General features: G+C 52.1%; 1 protein-coding gene across 3 annotated transcripts in view; it reads right to left on the reverse strand.

Moving 5' to 3' along the window:
• Positions 1-10,240: 10,240 nt before the first annotated feature.
• MAU2 (MAU2 sister chromatid cohesion factor) overlaps positions 10,241-18,324 on the reverse strand; it is a 38,457-nt gene continuing 30,373 nt past the window's right edge. For 2 of the 3 annotated variants that reach the window (XM_019963777.2, XM_019963776.2), the window contains exons 14-19: positions 17,866-17,915; positions 17,594-17,671; positions 17,286-17,397; positions 14,188-14,278; positions 13,355-13,482; positions 10,241-13,019 (exon numbers count right to left, since the gene is read on the reverse strand). In XM_019963777.2, the coding sequence (XP_019819336.1) occupies positions 12,945-13,019; positions 13,355-13,482; positions 14,188-14,278; positions 17,286-17,397; positions 17,594-17,671; positions 17,866-17,915 (534 nt within the window). In that variant the 3' untranslated portion in view covers positions 10,241-12,944. Of the gene's footprint in view, positions 13,020-13,354; positions 13,483-14,187; positions 14,279-14,554; positions 16,595-17,285; positions 17,398-17,593; positions 17,672-17,865; positions 17,916-18,324 lie in introns of those variants that run through there. The other variant, XM_070792443.1, reaches the window with a different exon arrangement.

An 18,324-nucleotide genomic window follows, 5' to 3' on the forward strand; every position in this document is an offset into this window, starting at 1 on the left:
TCTCTTGGGGTCGTGGTCCTGGACAAGGAAGAGTACCAGCTGACCGTGAGTAGAAAGGGTACTAAGCACAAAAATCAAAGCCCACAAGTGTGGCTCAGTGATTGTGGCAGTTCAGGAGCACACAGGTGCACACCCCTCCATCATTGCCTCCTAGGATTCTTGGATTGCCTAATTCATTTGGGTTTGCCAAGCACTATGAAGTCCACCTGGGAAGCCCAGGTGGTAAAGCTAGTGTTAAAGAGCCCGCCTGCCCGTGCAGGAGACATGAGCGACTCAGTTTCCATCCCTGCATCAGGAAGATCCCCTGGAGGAGGGCATGGCAACCCACCGCAGTATTCTTGCCTGGAGAATCCCATGGACAGAGAGGCCTCGCAGGCCTCCATAGGGTCACAAAGAGTCAGACACAAGTGAATCGACTTAGCACACACACACGCATGAGATTCACATATCTGAGTTGCTAGTCTACAGAAACATGCATCATTCGGCCAGTCCACTGGAATCAGCTTTGATTCTCCCGGGGATAGGGTGGTAATAAGTCAGTTCCTTTGGGGAGGGATAAGTTAGGAATATCTTAGTCCCAGACACTGAATTTGAAACTCCTGCTGCTGCTATTCTGTGCAACCCTGTGAACTGCAGCCCGCCAGGCTCCTCTGTCCATGGGATTCTCTAGGCAAGAATACTGAAGTGGATTGCCATGCCCTCCTCCAGGGGATCTTCCCAACCCAGGAATTGAGCCAGGGTCTCCTGCATTGCAGGCAGATTCTTTACCATTTGAGCCACCATGGAAGCCCTATTTTTTTTTTTTTCATTTAAAAAAATGTATTTCTTTTTGTCTTTTTTTTTTATTTAGTTTGTGGAAGCCCAGTTTAACTCTAGTATATGTAAAATAGATAAACAACAAGGGCCTACTGTATAGCACAGGAAACTATACTCAATATTCTATAATAACCTTTAAGGAAAAGAATCTGAAAAAAAAAGATACATAGGTATGTATATGTATAACTGAATCACTTTGCTGTATACCTGAAAGTAATGCAACATTGTAAGTCAACTGTGTGTTCTGGGCTGTGCTAAGTCACATTGGGCTGCCGTGCCCTCCTTCTGGGGATCTTCCCAACCCAGGGATCGCACCTGTGTCTCTTATGTCTCCTGCATTGGCAGGCGAGTTCTTTACCACTAGCAGTACCTGGAAGTGAAGTGAAGTGAAGTGAAGTCTCTCTGTCGTGTCCAACTCTTTGCGACCCCATGGATTGTAGCCCACCAGGCTCCTAGGTCCATGGGATTTTCCAGGCATGAATACTGGAGTTGGTTGCCGTTTCCTTCTCCAGGGGATCTTCCTGACCCAGGGATCGAATCCGGGTCTCCCGCATTGTAGGCAGACGCTTTACCGTCTGAGCTACCAGGGAAGTCCTGCAGTACAAGCAGTACCTGGGGAGCCCTGTAAATCAACTATACTTCAATTAAAAAAAAAAAAAACAGTCAATCCCTGTATCCAGAGAGAAATAGACACCACTAAATCAAGATGTTGGCCTATGATGTCTCCCTGATTCCCTAAGAGAAAGTCAAATAGCGCCTGGACTATGCGGGGCTGGGGAGTTGCGGGGGGAGAAGCCGTGTCCTATGCATTGGCTGGCGGATTCTTAACCGCTGGACCACTGTGGAAGCCCTCCTTTTTCTATCTACTCTTTGCAATTTCCATTTCTACCACAGATGCCTGGACTACCGTGTGCAAACTGTCGGACTAATTTCTCTTAAATCATGGACCACGTGACACCCTACTCAAAATACTCTGATTTTTACAGAGACTGTATTGCATTGCTTATATAAATCAGGAAGAAAAAAAAATTTTTTTAATGATCTCCATCATCAAAGGTAAAGATTGAATCCTGACTTAATGTTTTAAGCCCTCTACTTGCCCCTTCTTTTCGCTATAGTTTCTTCCTGGATGCTTTCTTCAAGAATGCTATCTTACATTGATTAATGCAAAATTTTCCACATTGAATTCCAGGGGACATCAGAATGACTCAAGGGACTTTTCCTGGTGGTTCCGTGGTTAACACTACACCTTCCAATGCAGGGAGTGCAGGTTCAATCCCTGGTCAGGGAGCTAAGATCCCGCTTGGCTTGCTGCCAAAAAACCAACAGAAGCAATATTGTAACAAATTTAATAAAAACTTTAAAAATAGTCCACATCAAAAAAAGAACAGTCTTAAAAAAGAATGACTCAAAATATCAGTAGAGATTTTATGATGATTTTCCCTGCTTAAAAAAAAAAACAAACAAACTTTTTTCAGCCAGAGAATTTGGCTAAGCCTTTAATATTGTTAATACATGTTGTTATGTTATATTACAACCCTCCTTGAGCATGTGATGTTTCCTTTTTTCCTAAAGTGAAAGTGAAGGTCACCCAGTCGTGCCCGACTCTTTGTGACCCCATGGACTGCCAGGCTCCTCTGTCCATGGAATTCTCCAGGCCAGAAGACTGGAGCGGGTAGCTGTTCATTTCTCCAGGGGGGTCTTCCCGCCCCAGGAGTCAAACCCAGGTCTCCTGCATTGCAGGCAGATTCATTACCAGCTGAGCCACCAGGGAAGCCCTTTTTCCTAAGAACATCTGTTAATATTCTGGCAAACTTAAAATCAGTAGCACGTGGTTCATAGCTTGAATGGGGCTGGCTGGGCATGTTGCCCCGTCTGAGCCAGCTTCTGCCTCCCTGATTGCCTCTCCGCTTCCCGGAAGTTGTATGAGATCAAGGTACACTGCCCCATTTTGGAGGGGAGAAAATTGAGGCTCAAGGGTTTTTATTCAGCTAGGGTCACAAATAAAGAAAACCAGAACCTAGGTTTAAATTCCAATTCTGAACAAAATCTCAGACTTTCATAGTCTTTCCACCTACTAGGGCAATAAGCATATTGGTAACTAACATTTTCTGTTTATAATCCTCATTTTTGTACATTTTACATTAAGTCACTACAGAGAGTATGTAGGCTGGCTTGCCTTTCCCTCTTTCCTTCTCTTCCTCCCTCCTTTTCCTCCTCTCTCGTCCTTCTCTCCCTCCCTCTCTTTCTTTTTTTCTCTTTCTCTCTCTCTCCACTAGATAATACATTCCCAAAGGACAGAACTACATTATTCAAAATACTAATACTTATAATAGATACGTGCACACATTTAATATACGCACAGTGGAGACGTTCCTGATGGTCCAGTGTTTAAGACTCCATGCTTCCACTGCAGGGTTTGATCTCTGGTCGGAGAGTTAAGATCCCACATGCCACGTGGTGCGGCCAAAAATAAAAATACACACACACAATGCTCGAACTATGAATGCCTGTGTCATCCGCTTTTTCTGAATGCCTGCTCATCTCTCCCCTTCACATCTTCATGTAGATAATCGAGTGTTAAGAACTGTTAGAACTGAGAGGAAGTTAAGCAATCAGCTAGTCCATCTTCAATTTCCCAAATGCAGAGTGCAGAGAGGGTATGACTTGAGCAAGCTTGGCATCAAGGCAAGAGCTGAGCCAATCCCCTGGCAGAGCCAGCCTGAATCTCAAAGTCCACAGAGATCCGCTGCACTTAGCTGCTGCTAAGTCGCTTCAGTCGTGTCCGACTCTGTGCGACCCCATAGACGGCAGCCCACCAGGCTCCCCCGTCCCTTGGATTCTCCAGGCAAGAACACTGGAGTGGGTTGCCATTTCCTTCTCCAGTACATGAAAGTGAAAAGTGAAAGTGAAGTTGCTCAGTCGGTGTCTGACTTTTAGCAACCCCATGGACTGCAGCCCACCAGGCTCCTCCATCCATGGGATTTTCCAGGCAAGAGTACTGGAGTGGGGTGCCATTGCCTTCTCTGCCGCTGCACTTAAGCAGTTTCTAAACTCCAGTGGAAGAGCAGGTGGCGCCCCATCTCATGTCTTGAGTGGAATTCAGGAGTCCTCAGGGAGCTCTGGGCAGTCACAGGCCATGTCCTGTGGGTCACTCACGTGTCTTTGTGAGGGAAGTTTCTTTGTCACTGCCCAGCTGCTTCCTGCCTCCATATTAAGGCCTCCATGCCAGTCTGCAGGGAAGCAGCCTCAAGGTTCCCTGACTTTGGCTCCCACCCAGACCCTGCCAGGCTCTGCTGCTTCCTGCAGCAAGTCAGCCTCTCACACATCTGCTCACCAAGGTCCTGGTCCTCTTTATGAGAATTCTCTTCTGGGCTGTTGCCGAAGCATGGACAAGAGAGTTAGGAGACAGACGTTCTCCCAGACATATGGGAACTATAGGAATGTGTCTGGTCAGTTCGGATGCTCCCCTCTTCCTTCTCTGTGGCGGGCATGGGGCTGGCCTTGGGTGGTAGCAGGATGAGCAGTGGGGATGGAATGAAAGAGCATACTTAGTGCCTCCGTCTTATTTTGTTCTTTTGGACAAATAACCTTTCAAAAGTTCTGTCGTTCATTGGTATATTCATTTATTCCACAAATACCTGATGGGCCCCTAAGGAGGGCTGAGCACTGTGGGGTTAGAGTAGTGGGCAAAGGCACCAGGCATAAGGCGTCTCTCCCTGACCTTGGCCCTCTGGCCTGCTGCCCCTCCCCCACAGGTAGCTGCTGTCACCAGTCTCTTGAATGTCCTTCCACAGACGTTCTATTCCACATGCAGATGTACAGGGTCCACTTTGGTTTTCCATACACACAGTATCACACACTCTGATCTTTTAAAGCAAGTGTTCTGGTGGGCAGTTTTCAAGTTGCCCCCTCAATCAGTGACCTGGGACTGTTCTAGAATGTTTGAGAACTGAGCATCTTTAGCCCAACATTGCTCTTCAATATAGAAAGGGTTGCAAAGAGTCCCACATGACTTAGCGACTGAACAACAACAAATAGAAAGCCCTAGAAATCCCTGCACTGGGGCCTGAGGGGGAAAAGTTCCTGGATCCTTGGAGTAGAGGTCTTGCTACATGTCTGGGGTTAGACAAAGCCGAATCACAACTTCAGCTTAGTTCTGGCAACAAATGTATCTTCTTCCTAGTGTGGGGAGTCACTAGTGCCCCCTGTCTGGAACCTTCTGTTCTCCTGTTCCAAATGATGCAGACAGCCAGGAGCTTGCAGCTTAGGGGTAGGTGGGGCTGGGGCAAGAATTTCAGTGCAAGGGCCCAGGTTCTCCACTGGAGCCATCACAGGCCTGCGGTCTTGGAGTTCAGGATGCTGTGGTGAGCAAGTCGAGTGGGGATGGACAGACTGACAACAAAGTGAACAAGGTGATTTCAACCATTAAAGATGTGGATGAAGTAACTGGGGAGACGTTCCTGGTGGTCCGGTGATTATGACTCCATGCTTCCACTGCAGAGGGTGCTGGTTCAATCCCTAATCTGGGAACTAAGATCCCACATGCCACGTGGAGCAGCCAATAAAAAGTAACTGGGGATGCGACATAGTGACTGGAAAGGGCTCTGACCAGGACAGGGGTGGGAGACTTGTGAGCAGGTAGATTTGAGAGATCTGAATCTTAACAAGGACTCAACCCAGGGATGAGCATTCTGGACAGAGGGGAGCAGTGCTCGGCAGAGAACAACTGGCAAGCTGGTGGGCAGGGATTAAGTCGGAGGCCGGCGAGGAAGTGGGATTTTATTCTAATGGGGAGAAGCGAGCATGCTACAGGCTCTGTGAGCTCTGTTTCCTACTGGTAAAATTCCTGGTTTGGATTCAGTAATCTTCCAGCTCTCTGGTTTCATGACTACATTCTTTTATTCACAGATGTTATTGAACCGCCAGGGTGGCCACATTTAGCAAATGAAAACATAGGACGCCCAGTTAGATTTGAATTTCAGATCAATGACCAATTCTCCCGCATTATAAACCTATCCCCGAGTGTCAGAGTATCTTCCATGTTCCAGGGCCCCCGCTAGCAGTCAGCTCAGGTTTGAATAATTCACTTCACACAACCCCACAGCCTACTGCCTTTGGAGGAGCTCATCAGACATGAAGGTTAGAGTCTGGTGTGGCTTGGGAGTGAGGGATTAACCAGCTTCAAAAATCCACTTTGGCCCCAAATTGTGACCTTGAACTGCTGATTCCTTTGGGTGCCCCAGCTTGTTAGCCACCCACACAGCATTGATCAACACACCTTTGATGTCCCTGCATCCAGGTATGTATCGTGTTGTGTGGGGAGGTTTCTTGGGTGACCAAATATAGATTCTGGCCTTTTTCATGAGAATTATGAGAAGGGAGGGGAGCGTGCTCAGCACCAACCTATTATCCTCACCGAGGGTGTGGCTGTGAGACCTGAGGTAAAGTTTCAAGGTTGGAAGAATCCGGAGAGAGATGACGTGGCTATGGGCTCCTCGTCTCACCATGGGGTCCGTCTGTGTGCAAAACCCACCTGGCCCCGTACTCTGTATCCAAGGCATGCGGGTGTTCCATAGGGCAACCCCGGGCATGGTCTATGGCTACTCCAGAAAAGGCAGGGAGGGGCAAATAATCCCGGAGAAAAAGTAATCTCCTTAAGTCAAGGTTTTAGGTCTCAGGAAAACTAGATCCTGAATGAGGGATCTGGGCGTGGCCCTGCTGGGACTTCCTTCTGCCAGATGACAGTACAGTTCCTGAACTCGGGACCCAGCTCTGAGGCATCTTCTCTGGTTAGTTCGTGGTGCTGTCAGGAGGGCTCTGACCCTTGGTTACCTGCTGTTGGAGTGTGTTACACAAGGGGGTGGGTGACCCCGTCTCGGTCAGTCACCGTCTGACCCATGGCCATGCCTCACATCCCTGTCTGTAGTCCCACCTGAGTTCACTTCTGGGACGTGGGCCCAAATGTGTTGGGGGAAGAAGAACCTGAGGGGGCCTGGAGATTCAGTCGCTCCCCTGGACATGGGGGCTCAGTCACTTTCTCCATCCATCAGTGTCCTCCTGGACATGACCCAGGCCTTGGCTGGACTTGAGGTGGTGGGCACGTGTGGCGGCCCTTGCCCTCCAGAATGCCACAGGCAGCCCAGAGGCCCACGGAGCATCCTGTCTGGAGTGTTCATAAGTGAGGGCTGTCCATTCCCTCCCCACAGTCTCGGTGGCTGTGTAGCAGAAGTTGGAAACGTCATCTGCCTGCCCAGCTGACTGGCCGGCTGAGGAAGACTTCCCTTTGTCCTGTCACAGAGCTCCACTACCCCCCAGGTCCCCTGCTTGCCCCATCCTGCAGTATGCTGCTTCTCTCACAGGCAAGACAGCACTTGCTCCTATTTGAGGTCCATCATAGAGCTGCTGGTAGAATGTCCACTCCCTGAGGGCAGGGACTTTGTCTGATGCGGCTCCTGCTGTGTCCCCAGTAGGTGCCAAATGTTTGGTGAGTAAATGAAGGAATGGTGTAGCCCTGACACCTAGAGAACCATGGGGATCAGCTTCTCCAAACTGTGTGTTACAGGAAGGGAACTGAGCAGCCCTGAGGTAAAAGTCAGCCCACACCCTTGCAGAGGAGGACACAGCCAGGCTACACTGAGGTCTGGTGACACCCAGACCAGCTTTCCCAGCTTGCTTGCCCTGCCTGGTGGGGCCGCTGATTGGGGTGTCCACGCCCCCTGGTGGCTGAGGCTGGAACAAACTGGGCCACTGGCAGCAGCTGATGACACAGAGATGAGATGGGAGATTTACTTCCGGTTCAGGTTACTTCTGAGCAGTTTGTATTTAACCCTTTAGGGGAGTGTCTCTGTTCAGAACCCTGTGTTCAGTAGCAGGACATCCTCCAGGGCCACACAGACACTTGCTCTGGACAGAGCATACCTACCTGCAGATGGAGCCTGAACATCGAGTTGCGCAGACACATGACATTCAGAATCGTAGTTAGAAACATTCAAAGCAAAACAAGCACACACTGACCAAGTGGCCCACTTCTAAGATCTATTTCAGAGAGCTTTTCTTCATACAGGGAACTCCTAACTTAGTGTAAGAATGTTACGATTTTTAAAACGTTTGTTGTACCAGTCATAATTCATTGAGCATTACATTTTTCATAAAGCATCACCATAACAGTCCCTTTAGGCTTCCCTGCTGGCTCAGTGGTAAAGAATCTGTCTGCCAATGAAGGAGATGTGAGTTCGCTCCCTGGGTTGGGAAGATACCCTGAAGAAGGAAATGGCAACTCACTCCAGTATTCTTGCATGGGAAATCCCATGGACAGAGGAGCCTGCAGGGCTACAGTCCATTGGGGTCACAAGAAATTGGGATCCAACTTAGCGACTAAACAATAGTCCTTTTATTTTCCAGTCCTTGAAGAAAATATCAGAAGATATCAAAGTGCTAAGAAAACCTAATTCACATAGAAATGAATTGTTTCCTTTTTTCCCAACCAACTGCATTGTAATCTCACCACATGAGAATGAATTTGTGGTAAAATACTTTTAAACTTGTCAGCGATGCCCCCTCCCCTCTCAGGCCCCTTGCAGATGTCAGGCTTGGCACTTCTGAGCTGACTGGGATTGTATTAGGGAAAGAAGGTGGTGTGGTTCAAATGGAAGAAGCGATGTGAGGTGCTGGACAGATAGAAACATAGCACAAACCTCCCCAAATAGCTTTCTTTGTGGGGAAATATAAACTCAAAGAGCTCAAGGAGACCAAAAGGGAAGCCAACACACATGAGGAATACTTCAAATCCCCAGGCCCACAGGAGCCCATCGGCCAGGGGCTGTGAGGTCCAGGCCCCCTCTAGGTGCAGGCCAGCGGGGACCCGGCCACAGTGACTGTGAACGCTGACACCTGCACATTGTGGGCAGGCATCCAGTGGCGCCTGCTGGACCGGCCTTGGGATGGCCCGTGTGTCCCTCCCTCTGGGCTGTCCCATGGACCCACCCACCCTACACCAGGCTTGGGCCAAAACGTTCCCCAGTGAAACCCAGCAACCACAAGGAGAGTACTCCTTGCAAGGGGACAGGTGCGAGTGAGCAAAGAATATTCTGGGACCATTCAGGGAGGAGCTGACAGGTGGGAGGCATGATTGGACCTCAGGCAGGTGAAGATGGCCAGGAATGGGCAGAGTGACCGGCAGGACTTCTGAGGACTGGGGGTGAGTGTTACCAAGGACTAGTAATGTGCCTTTCCCAGGTATTTGGTCCTTGGGCCAGCTGCCCTGGCCACCTGCTAGCCTCTGTGAGGTCCATTCCATTCTTCAGCCCTGTGGATGCCTCCTGGCTGAGTTCTTATCATCTGCTTCCCAAGTGTGTTCTCTGCATTATGTCAAATCACTCACACATCCAGTGGCCAGCAATTCTGCCTGGGGACTGTGGCCCAAAGGCATCTTCAAAAGTGCCCTTAAAAAGTCAAGGCCACCTGGGCATCCTCTCAGGGCAGAGGGAGGAGAGCAACACAAGGGCCTTGATACAGCACGGGTGGCAGGATGGTCCTATCCATGCGCATTAAAAGCACGGCACAACCCAAGAGAGCTGCAAACACGTGCCAAAATAAATGCTCAGGTGCATCCACAGCAGCACTACTCATAACAGCCACAAGGGGGCAGCAGCCCAAAGCCCATCAATGGTGACTGGATAAAATGTGGTCCATCCATCATCCAACAGACCATTATTTAGCCATAAAAAAGAAATGAAGCAATGATACCTGCTCTCATGTAGAAAAATCTTGAAGACACGAAGCTGAGTGAAAGCAGCCAGACACAAAAGGACATGTTACACTATTCCATTTATGTGAAATGCCCAGATCAATCAAATCCATAGAGACTGACAGTCGATCAGTGGTTGTCAGAGACTGGGGAGAGAATGGAATGACTGCTAATGGAGATGGCGTCTCCTTTTGTGGTGATGGAAGTGTTCTGGAACTAGACAGAGGTGCTGGTTGTACACAGTAAATGTACTGAATGCCACTCAATTGTAGACATTAAATTTTACGTGACTTTCACCTCAAAAAGGAAAAATAAAACCCCCAGGTACATGAAGCCTGACCCGTGTGTTTTCTAAGAACACAGGAAACAGGACACCGGGAATGCAAGGAAGTCTGGCTTGTGGAGAGCCAGGAACAGGCAGGGCTGTGGGCGGTGCCTGTCACGTCTCAGCGGCCCTCTTCCCTGCAGCAGGGCTGGACCGAGGACCGTCCTCATTAGAGGGGGAGGAGATGCACGTTTCCCTCAGGTCCTCCATGCAGGGTCCGGGGCTCTGCATCCTCATGCCCTGTGGGTTACAGCAGAAGGCCCTGTGGCCCCGCCGGCTGGCCGTGGAAGCTTAAGAGTCTTCACCAGGCCACATGTGAGGGGTGCACGGCACAACAAAGACACAGTGAGTGACGGCTCCTGCAAGTTATTTTACTTTGAATACACAGGAAAAAAAAATCTACAAACAAGAAGCTCTGTTCTACGGCTCTTTTAAAGAATGCTTTGTATTTACAAAAAAATTTTTTTTTGTGATTAAAAGCACCAGCTGAAAATACAGGCTGCTAAAAACTTAAGACACTGAAAATCCATTAAAAGACAGTATGCCAAACATACATTAAAAACCTTTTAGGGAAACAAAGATGATGCAACCAACACATCTCACCCACTGTGCCAGGCAGCCTTTTCCGATTTCCCTGCCTGTGTTCCCAGTAAGTGGGGCGGGGAGTGCTTACCCCAGGGGGAGGACCCTGGCCTCCCCCATGGGCGACTGTGGGGATCCAACTACGTGTCTGAGAGGGAACCGGCACCTCCTGGACCAGCATCCTCAGAGCCACAGGACCTGAGGGCCACCATCACTGACAGGAGGAAGCGGGAGGCACACAAAAGGGAGTCAGAACAGCTTTCAACAATTAACCTGCCAAGAGCAATCTTTCTGCTATGCCCTCACATCCCCTGTATGCTTAAGAGTTTGGAGTTTCTGTATTTTTCTGAACACCCATCTATATGACACTGGCTGTAATAGATCTCTGGGGCTTGTGTGCAGTCTGTCTTAAATTCTTATGATTGAGAAACCGTGAGGCACTGAACTTGGACTTACAGGAGGGTATTTACAACAGCTTTCTGTGGCTGAAGGCGCTGCAGTGAGGGGAAGTTCAAAGCCTGCGCGCACGCATGTACATGCGGGTTGGCGTCCATATAGCTAGAGCGGGGCATTAAATATCGAGTACTGAAGTTTTAACTGTAAACTTAAGAACTCACCTTTAACTTTACATATACATAGATAACAAAGTGGTCACTAAAAGCACTTCAACATCAGGACAAGACATTAAGTTTTGAGGTTCTTATTTCAACTGCTCTACATACAAAATGCCCTAGAAGCAAAGAAAGGTTTAAATAAATACTCAAACAATGTAAAACAGGACTGAAGAAATGTGGGTCTGGAGAGGCTGCACACTGTGGAGTCCAGGCTAGCAGGTGCAACTTGTAGCGAGACAGGTGCTCTATCCCTTTGGTGGAAGAGAGGACCTCTGCGGGGGGACCGTCAAAGGGGGAGGAAGACGGGATGGGGACAGCTCATGAACAGGTAGCAGACCACCTCTGCAGGCCTCAGAGACCCAGGGGCAGCCCCAAGGAGCACGGGACAGGGCTGGACTCTTGAGTGACCCAGGATGACACAGAGAGGGCAGGTCCTTTTCAAACAAAACTTGGCCAGCCTGTCCTTTCAACCAGGCTGTCCCTTCATTCAGTAGCTTACTTACATGCCTGTTGCTGGCCCCTAAGAGGGCAGTAGGGCCCTGATGTGGGCAGTGACCCAGAACAAGGAGGTCTGTTGATAGCCCTGCTAGTGGCTAAGGCACACCCAGGCCTTGGGGCCCAAGCAGCTGACCTGAGCAATCCCAACATTCCTTTCGTCACAGATACTGAGGCTTTGAGAAGCAGCTTTCACAGCGTTGGGTAACAAGACCTGAACCAACAAGCAGTCATAACTAGCAAAACCGCACACCACCCTCATCAGGGAGACCCTCCCAGGCACTGGAAGCCAAATGGGGCCAGGCTGCTGCCGTGACGGCCCCCAGTGTCACTGTCACCTGGGGCATTGCCTTGACTATTCAAGAGGAGCACAGAACCAAAACGGCTGTCTGGGCCTGGCAGAGCCTCCTGGGGTCCAGCTCAGGAAGAGGTTACAATGCTGTCCCGAGACCCAAGGCAGGTAGGTCTCCTCCTCCTCCCCTCTAAAGACAGGGCAGGGTACCAAGGGAATGGCTGCCTGCAAAGTGGTAGAGCCAAGCTGGGTCCCTCCCGCCCTGCACTGTGGACTCTGACAGGCAGAAGGCGGCTGATACACACAGGAGTCTCAGCTCCAGGCGCCAGCTCTGGCTGGGAAGCAACACAGGCACACACGTAGGTCAACACCAGCAGGTGCACTCCCACAGCCAGACAGTGAGCCCGGTCAAGGTGCAGATGCTCAGAAGTCAGGTTCCTGGACGCCCCAGCTGCCAAAACGATGGATGCTGACCAGAAAGGCAAGCCAGGAAAAGCACTGGGGTGAGACAAGCATTTCTGTCCCTGACAGGCACCATCACTTCTTCCCTCCAACTGTGGGTCAGACACTGGCATCTTGCCTCTGGGTGCAGGAAGCTGCCATGAGCAGAGGAAACACTCTGGCCCAGCAAGGAGGCCTGTGGAAGTCATGTGGTACCTCAGTGGCACCGACCTCCCGTGCGTGCAGGGTCAGGACCAGGCTGATGGCCAAGACCCGCTTCCCTAGCAAGACACTCTCTTGACGACACGACTCAGACATGGAAGCAGGACCAGCAGTTCAAACCCACTTTGAAGGATGGCTCTGTAGTCAGCTCCAGCAGCCCACAGGCAGCCACAGCACTCAGACTCCTGGCCCCTGGCAACAATGGCCAGCTGGCCTGTCCTGGGAGGACAGGAATCAGCCCTCCACGCTCCCCAGGGACCCAGGCTGCTCTGGAGACAGGAAAGAAGCCTGAAGACAGCCACGCCAGCACGTCTTCAGGGAAAGCTCAAGTGCCATCTGGGTGGAAGTCAGGGACACACCAGGCCCCCACGGAGGCTTGGAGAAGCTGAGAGGCCGCGTGCAGGGGTCTCACAGGAGGCTGGCCAGGCTGGTGTTTGGTCCGTTCTGAGCTTGGAACTGCACGGGGGGCGGGCCGTCTGTCCACTGCGGGGAAAGGACACACGGATGAGGCCCTTCCTAGTGAGCAGCAGGGGGGTGCTGGGCTGCGTGTCTGCGCCTGGAATGTTGCTCTCCTCAGGCTGGTCAGGGCCCCCAGGAAGCAGCCTGCATCACCCACTTGGGTGGGAGCTCTCCTGCCCATCCAAGGGGGTTCCTGAGGCCAGGCTGGGTTAGGGTTTTTTGGAGAGGCGCAAGGAGACAGTGGCTAAGGGTGTGCTTCCTTCCTCAGGAAGTGCGTTCCCTGGGGTTGCAGGTTGGGTGAGCTGACCCCAAGGAGCCACCCAGCCCCCTCATTTTGTCTCCCCACCCTGTGCCCCTACCGTGATGAGGTTGTGCTCAGGGAGGCTGCAGGCCTCGATGTGGTCTTGGAGTAGCTGCTGCGAGAAGTTCTGGTGCATCTGGGCGGCTTCGTGGGCATCCATGGCATTCCCACAGGCTTTATTCAGGTCTGGGGTGGGGGGGTGGGGGTACATGCAAAGGATGGGCCTGTTCTGGCCTGCCACTGCCCCAGGGCCTCCCCTCAGGTGTGGGTGGAGGCCTGAAGTCAAACCCCAGCTCCACCAGTGGATTCCTGTGTGCCTGGCACGTCACCTGCCCTGAACCCTGTGTCAGGGTCAGCAGAGCCCACCTGCCAACAGCCAAGTTTCTGAGTCTTATGTCCTTGGAGGTGGATGAACAGTGAGGCCCACAGGGGCAAATATGAGGCCTGGGAGGGCAGTGACAGTCCTTTGGGCCCCTTGGATGTGGCTCTCCCAGGGATTTCCTGGCCAGCTTGGGGCACCCGGGAGCCTGCAGGGAGCAAGGCACCTAGTGTTCCCTTCTGAGGCAGGAGGGCGGAACGAGTGCACCAAGCCCACTGCGGATGAGAACAGTTGGCCCTCCACCTCCTCACCAGGACCCTGGGTGAGTCTGTGGGCCCTGGTTTCACAATCTGTAAATGGGGGAGCAGCCATGACAGCTGCTAAGCACGCTCTCTGTGCCCAGAGCACCTTGGCTCATTCTGCCAGACACGGACGACTGCCATCCCCATTCGTGGGAAGGAGACCAAGGCCAAGCGCCAGGGTTCACTGCCCAAGCAGATGCCAAGAACTAGCCCTGTGGGTCCCAGAGAGTCAGAACCAGACTGTGTAGACCTCCCGGACCTCCGCCTCACCTCTGAGCAGGGCCGACGACCACAGCTGCACCGACATGTCCGGGATCTTGCTGGCCAGCTGCATGGCGGGCACCACCATGTTGTTGCTCTCCTGTCGGCCAAGAGCAGCGGAGGGCCAAGGAGCGGCGGAGGGGTCAGGGAGCGGCGGAGGGGTCAGGGAGCGGTGGGAGGAGGATCAGGGCTGGGGTGGAGGCGGCTGAGCCTGACGGCAGGGACAGCCTGGGCCCACCTGCGACCTCCCGCTGCCTGGGAAATACCTACTCCTATTGTACAGTCTATCTCAAATGACCCTCTCTGAAAGTACTCCTCGACAACCCCGGGGGAAAAGAAACAGCTCCCGCTCCTCGGCCCTGCATGTGCCTCCTGGCTGGGGCACAGCCACGGGCGACTCTATGTGCCTCTGTCTTTCTAAATGAAGAAAAAGCACTGGTGGCAGGCAGCCCTGGACCATCTCAGGAGCCGATTAGACACACAGACTCAGGACTTCCCTGGTGACCCAGTGGTTAAAAACCTGCCTGCCAATGCAGAGGACACAGGTTCAATCTCTGGTCTGGGAAGATCCCATATGCCACAAGGCAACTAACTAAGCCCGTGCCACAACTGTTGAACCTGCCCTCTGGAGCCCAGGAGCTACAACTACTGAGCCCAAGGGCCTGACAGCCTATGCTCCGCAATGAGAAGGCACTGTAACGGGAGGCCCACTTGCTACAACTACAGAAAGCCTGTGCAGAGCAACAAAGATCCAATGTAGCCAAAAATGAATAAACAAACAACATTAAATTAAAAAAAAAAAATAGATTCAGGGGTCTCAGGGCAGTCTGTCCTGGTGGGAGCAATGAGGACTAATGGTCAAAAGAGAGAAGAACTGGTTTTTTCTACATAAGAACCTGCTCCTGCAGAAGCCCACCTCAGACACATGGGGCTGTGGGGCACCAGGATGTGTTCCCCCTTGAACCCTGACTCCACAATGCAGCTGTGAGAGCACCGTGCCTCAGCCCTCAGGATGAGCTGAGTGAAAGCTGCTGGGGTCCGCAAACCCCCATCCTTGGCTCTGCAGTGACTCCACCCAGTGCAGGACCCAGAGCCTACTGGCCTAACTGTTGGGTTCAGGGTGACACTGGGAGAGCCCCCATGTGGCAACCACGTGCAGTGTAGGCGGGGGGCACTTGGCATGTAGCCCAGTATATATCCTCCAAACCAACTCCTGAGGCCCAGGTTCCAACACAGCCTCCTTGTGTGGGATGCGCCTCCAGACACAAAAGCCCAGTGACTACGCTGCCCACCCGGGCCAGCACCTCGAAGATGAGCTCCAGGTGGGTCTCAAAAGTTTTCAAAACTGAACCAAGGCCTCCTAAGACCTCAGAATGCAGAACAGGAAAAACTGGTCTCCTCTACCAGGCCTGGGGCCGAGAGGGAGCTGCTGGGAGGGAGTCCCCTTGGCTCCAGTTCCCTGTGACAGCTTGGTTTCCACAGAACCTAGGTGTGAAGACCGGTGTTGTCTGGAGAGGGGTCCTGCATGAGGCCACCCACAAACTTTAATGCCTGAGTATGCTGTGGCCTGGTAGGCCCAGGGCAGGCGGCTTCTCCCATAGATCTAGCGCTGCTTGAGGCGGCGCCTGGCTTTGGGGGCTCCTGGTGGCCCCAAGAAGCAAGAGAGATTCCCAAATAAGCTCTGTAATTTGCTCTGGGACTGCCCCCCACACATACCAGAAGTTATAGCTAAAGAGCTACTCTGCCCACCCTGCCCCACTAAAGGTAGCTTCTAGAAGCTTCTGGACAAACAAGCATCAGCAAAGTCTAGGTTCTAAGCCTGGGTCTGCAGTTTGGGGCTGTGTGACATTAAACTCCTCAGCTGGCAACGAGGTGATCACCGCCACTGCACCGAGACACAAGGCGGGCGGCCTGAACTCAGGGGGGCCTCATGTTGAGCCCCTCATCCCTGCCCAATGCCGGGATGTGCCCTGAGGCCACTGTCCTCCCTGTGCTCCGAGTACCAAGACAAGGTGCTCTAGAAGGAGTGGAGCTACACTCAGAAGGAAGAACCCACTGCTCACCCTCCTTTCAGGGTATTGATCCTGCCAGGGCTCAGGACACAGCTGCAGGGCATGCGGGCCTCAGAAAATGATTGTCACATGATTGTGCGGAGGGGAGATGCACTGGGCTTATTAAAAACACTCATTCTTTAGAAGCTCTGGGATTTGATCAGATAAAACTTTATGGGCCTGCGTTCTCTGTCCTGAAATCAGCTAAAGTAAGTCCAGCTAAATCACTGAACTGATGCCACTTAAAAACTCTCACTGCCATTAAAAAAAGGCCCCAACACAGTGGTGCAGAGAAAGACCAGACATAAAATTATAAAATAGCCTTATAAAACTTAGGCTTACACAGAGGCAAGCAATGAAAAGAGCTGGAAGACAGAAGACACGCAAGGATTTTATCCTTTGCTTCTCAGACTTTCTATGATAACCATAACATCTTTTATACTGACAAACATACTCTTAAAAAAATTAAAGACCTTGTAAGGTCAATGGGTTGGAGTAGGTGAGATGTTCACACACCCCCAGACGGGGAAACTGAGAAGTCAGCTGATCCCACCCGAGACCGTATGGCATGGGTGGGGGCCAGGCACAGGGGGACACAGTTGGTGAGGGTAGACACAGGGTGCCCTGAGGATACCATGTGTGATGGGCAGAGAAGGAATCCCTGGGATTGTAGCTGAGTGAACACACCTTTTAGCCCCCACATACTAGCACAGGGAAGGGGACCTGCCCTCAGCCTCGCCAGCTCTGGGCAGTCTGAGCAGCTCTAGCTCCACTGAGCCCTGGGGCTTTGCCTGACAACTGCCATGGGCCAACACCAGCCTGTCTGCCACACAGGTGCACCCTTCAGGAACTCAAAGCTCCCCCAGCCCTGCCTGCCCAGGCTGTCTGAGTCTCATAGAGCATGGCGGTGGGGGTGGGGGGTTATGGGGGGTGAGAGGTCACTGAGATAGGATCACTGCAGGGCACGGGATGGGAGGCACTTTGCTAGGTGCCCACCTCCACCCCACTAAGCACCACCCTGGCCCTATGCCCCTCAGCCTGGCCCCTGACACTCACCCTGTGGTTTCCCAACACGTAGAAGATGTGACCTAGGAGCACGAGGGAGCAGGCTGTGAGCCGATTCAGGTCCTCCGCGTTGGACATCTTCAGGGTTTCCCGCAGAAAACGCCTTCGTGAGAAGAACAGATGCTGAGGCCCCACTGGGAGGGCTTTGGGGAAGAAAAGGCAGCCTTGGGGCCCTGAGCAGAGACCACCTGGGGGAGGGTGGGAAGGGCAGGAACAGGGGGCCTGGGCACATGCCGCTGGGGGAAGAGGAACATAGAGAGGTGCCGGGTACAGGGCCACCTGCCCTCTCCAGTACTTACTTGGCCTCATTATAGCGTCCCTGGAAGAAGGAGAAAAGCCCACGCACGTAGAAAGCCGCTGCTCGCAGGCAGTGTGAGCTGAGGAAGAGTGGAGCATCACACCTTAGTGAGTTTTAATGAAAGCAGCAGATTTACAAATGGGGATTGGGTGGGAGGATGGGAGGTGTTGGGGTACACGGGCAGTCTGGGGCCCCACAGATGCTCACACTACCAAGAGCAGAGAAAGCATAAGAGAGTTGGTAAAGTGGGACTTGGGGCCTGGGGCTGCCTACCTGACAGGGAAGCTGTGGTCTGGATTGATCCTCTCCAACAAACTGTACAGCTGTGAAAGCAATGTCTGCAAGTTAGGATAACTCTGCATTTCTAAAAATGAGAGGGTTTGGCCCCAGTATGCCAGTAAGTAACTAGGGCTGCCTGCAACTTCCTAACCCAGTCTCATGGCATATGCCCGTACCTCAAATCCCATGCCTGAGTGCAACCTGCCGGGAGAAGGGGCAGAACCTGCAACCCTGCTGACATCTTAGGCTCCCTTTGGCTGATGTATAGAGGGGAAGCTGGGTTTGGGGGTGAGGGCTGAAGTGGGCTGAGGCTGTGCCCAGTACCCCCGAAGTCCCTTCAGGAGGCACACACTGTGGTGGGGGTGGAGGTGAGACAAAGGAGCCAAACTCCTCTGAGACCCACAGAGACCACATCAGGCCCTCAAGACCCTGCCCTGCTGTGCTCTCAGGCCA

Source organism: Bos indicus, chromosome 7, assembly GCF_029378745.1.
Source record: "Bos indicus isolate NIAB-ARS_2022 breed Sahiwal x Tharparkar chromosome 7, NIAB-ARS_B.indTharparkar_mat_pri_1.0, whole genome shotgun sequence".
Taxonomy (NCBI): Eukaryota; Metazoa; Chordata; class Mammalia; order Artiodactyla; family Bovidae; genus Bos; species Bos indicus.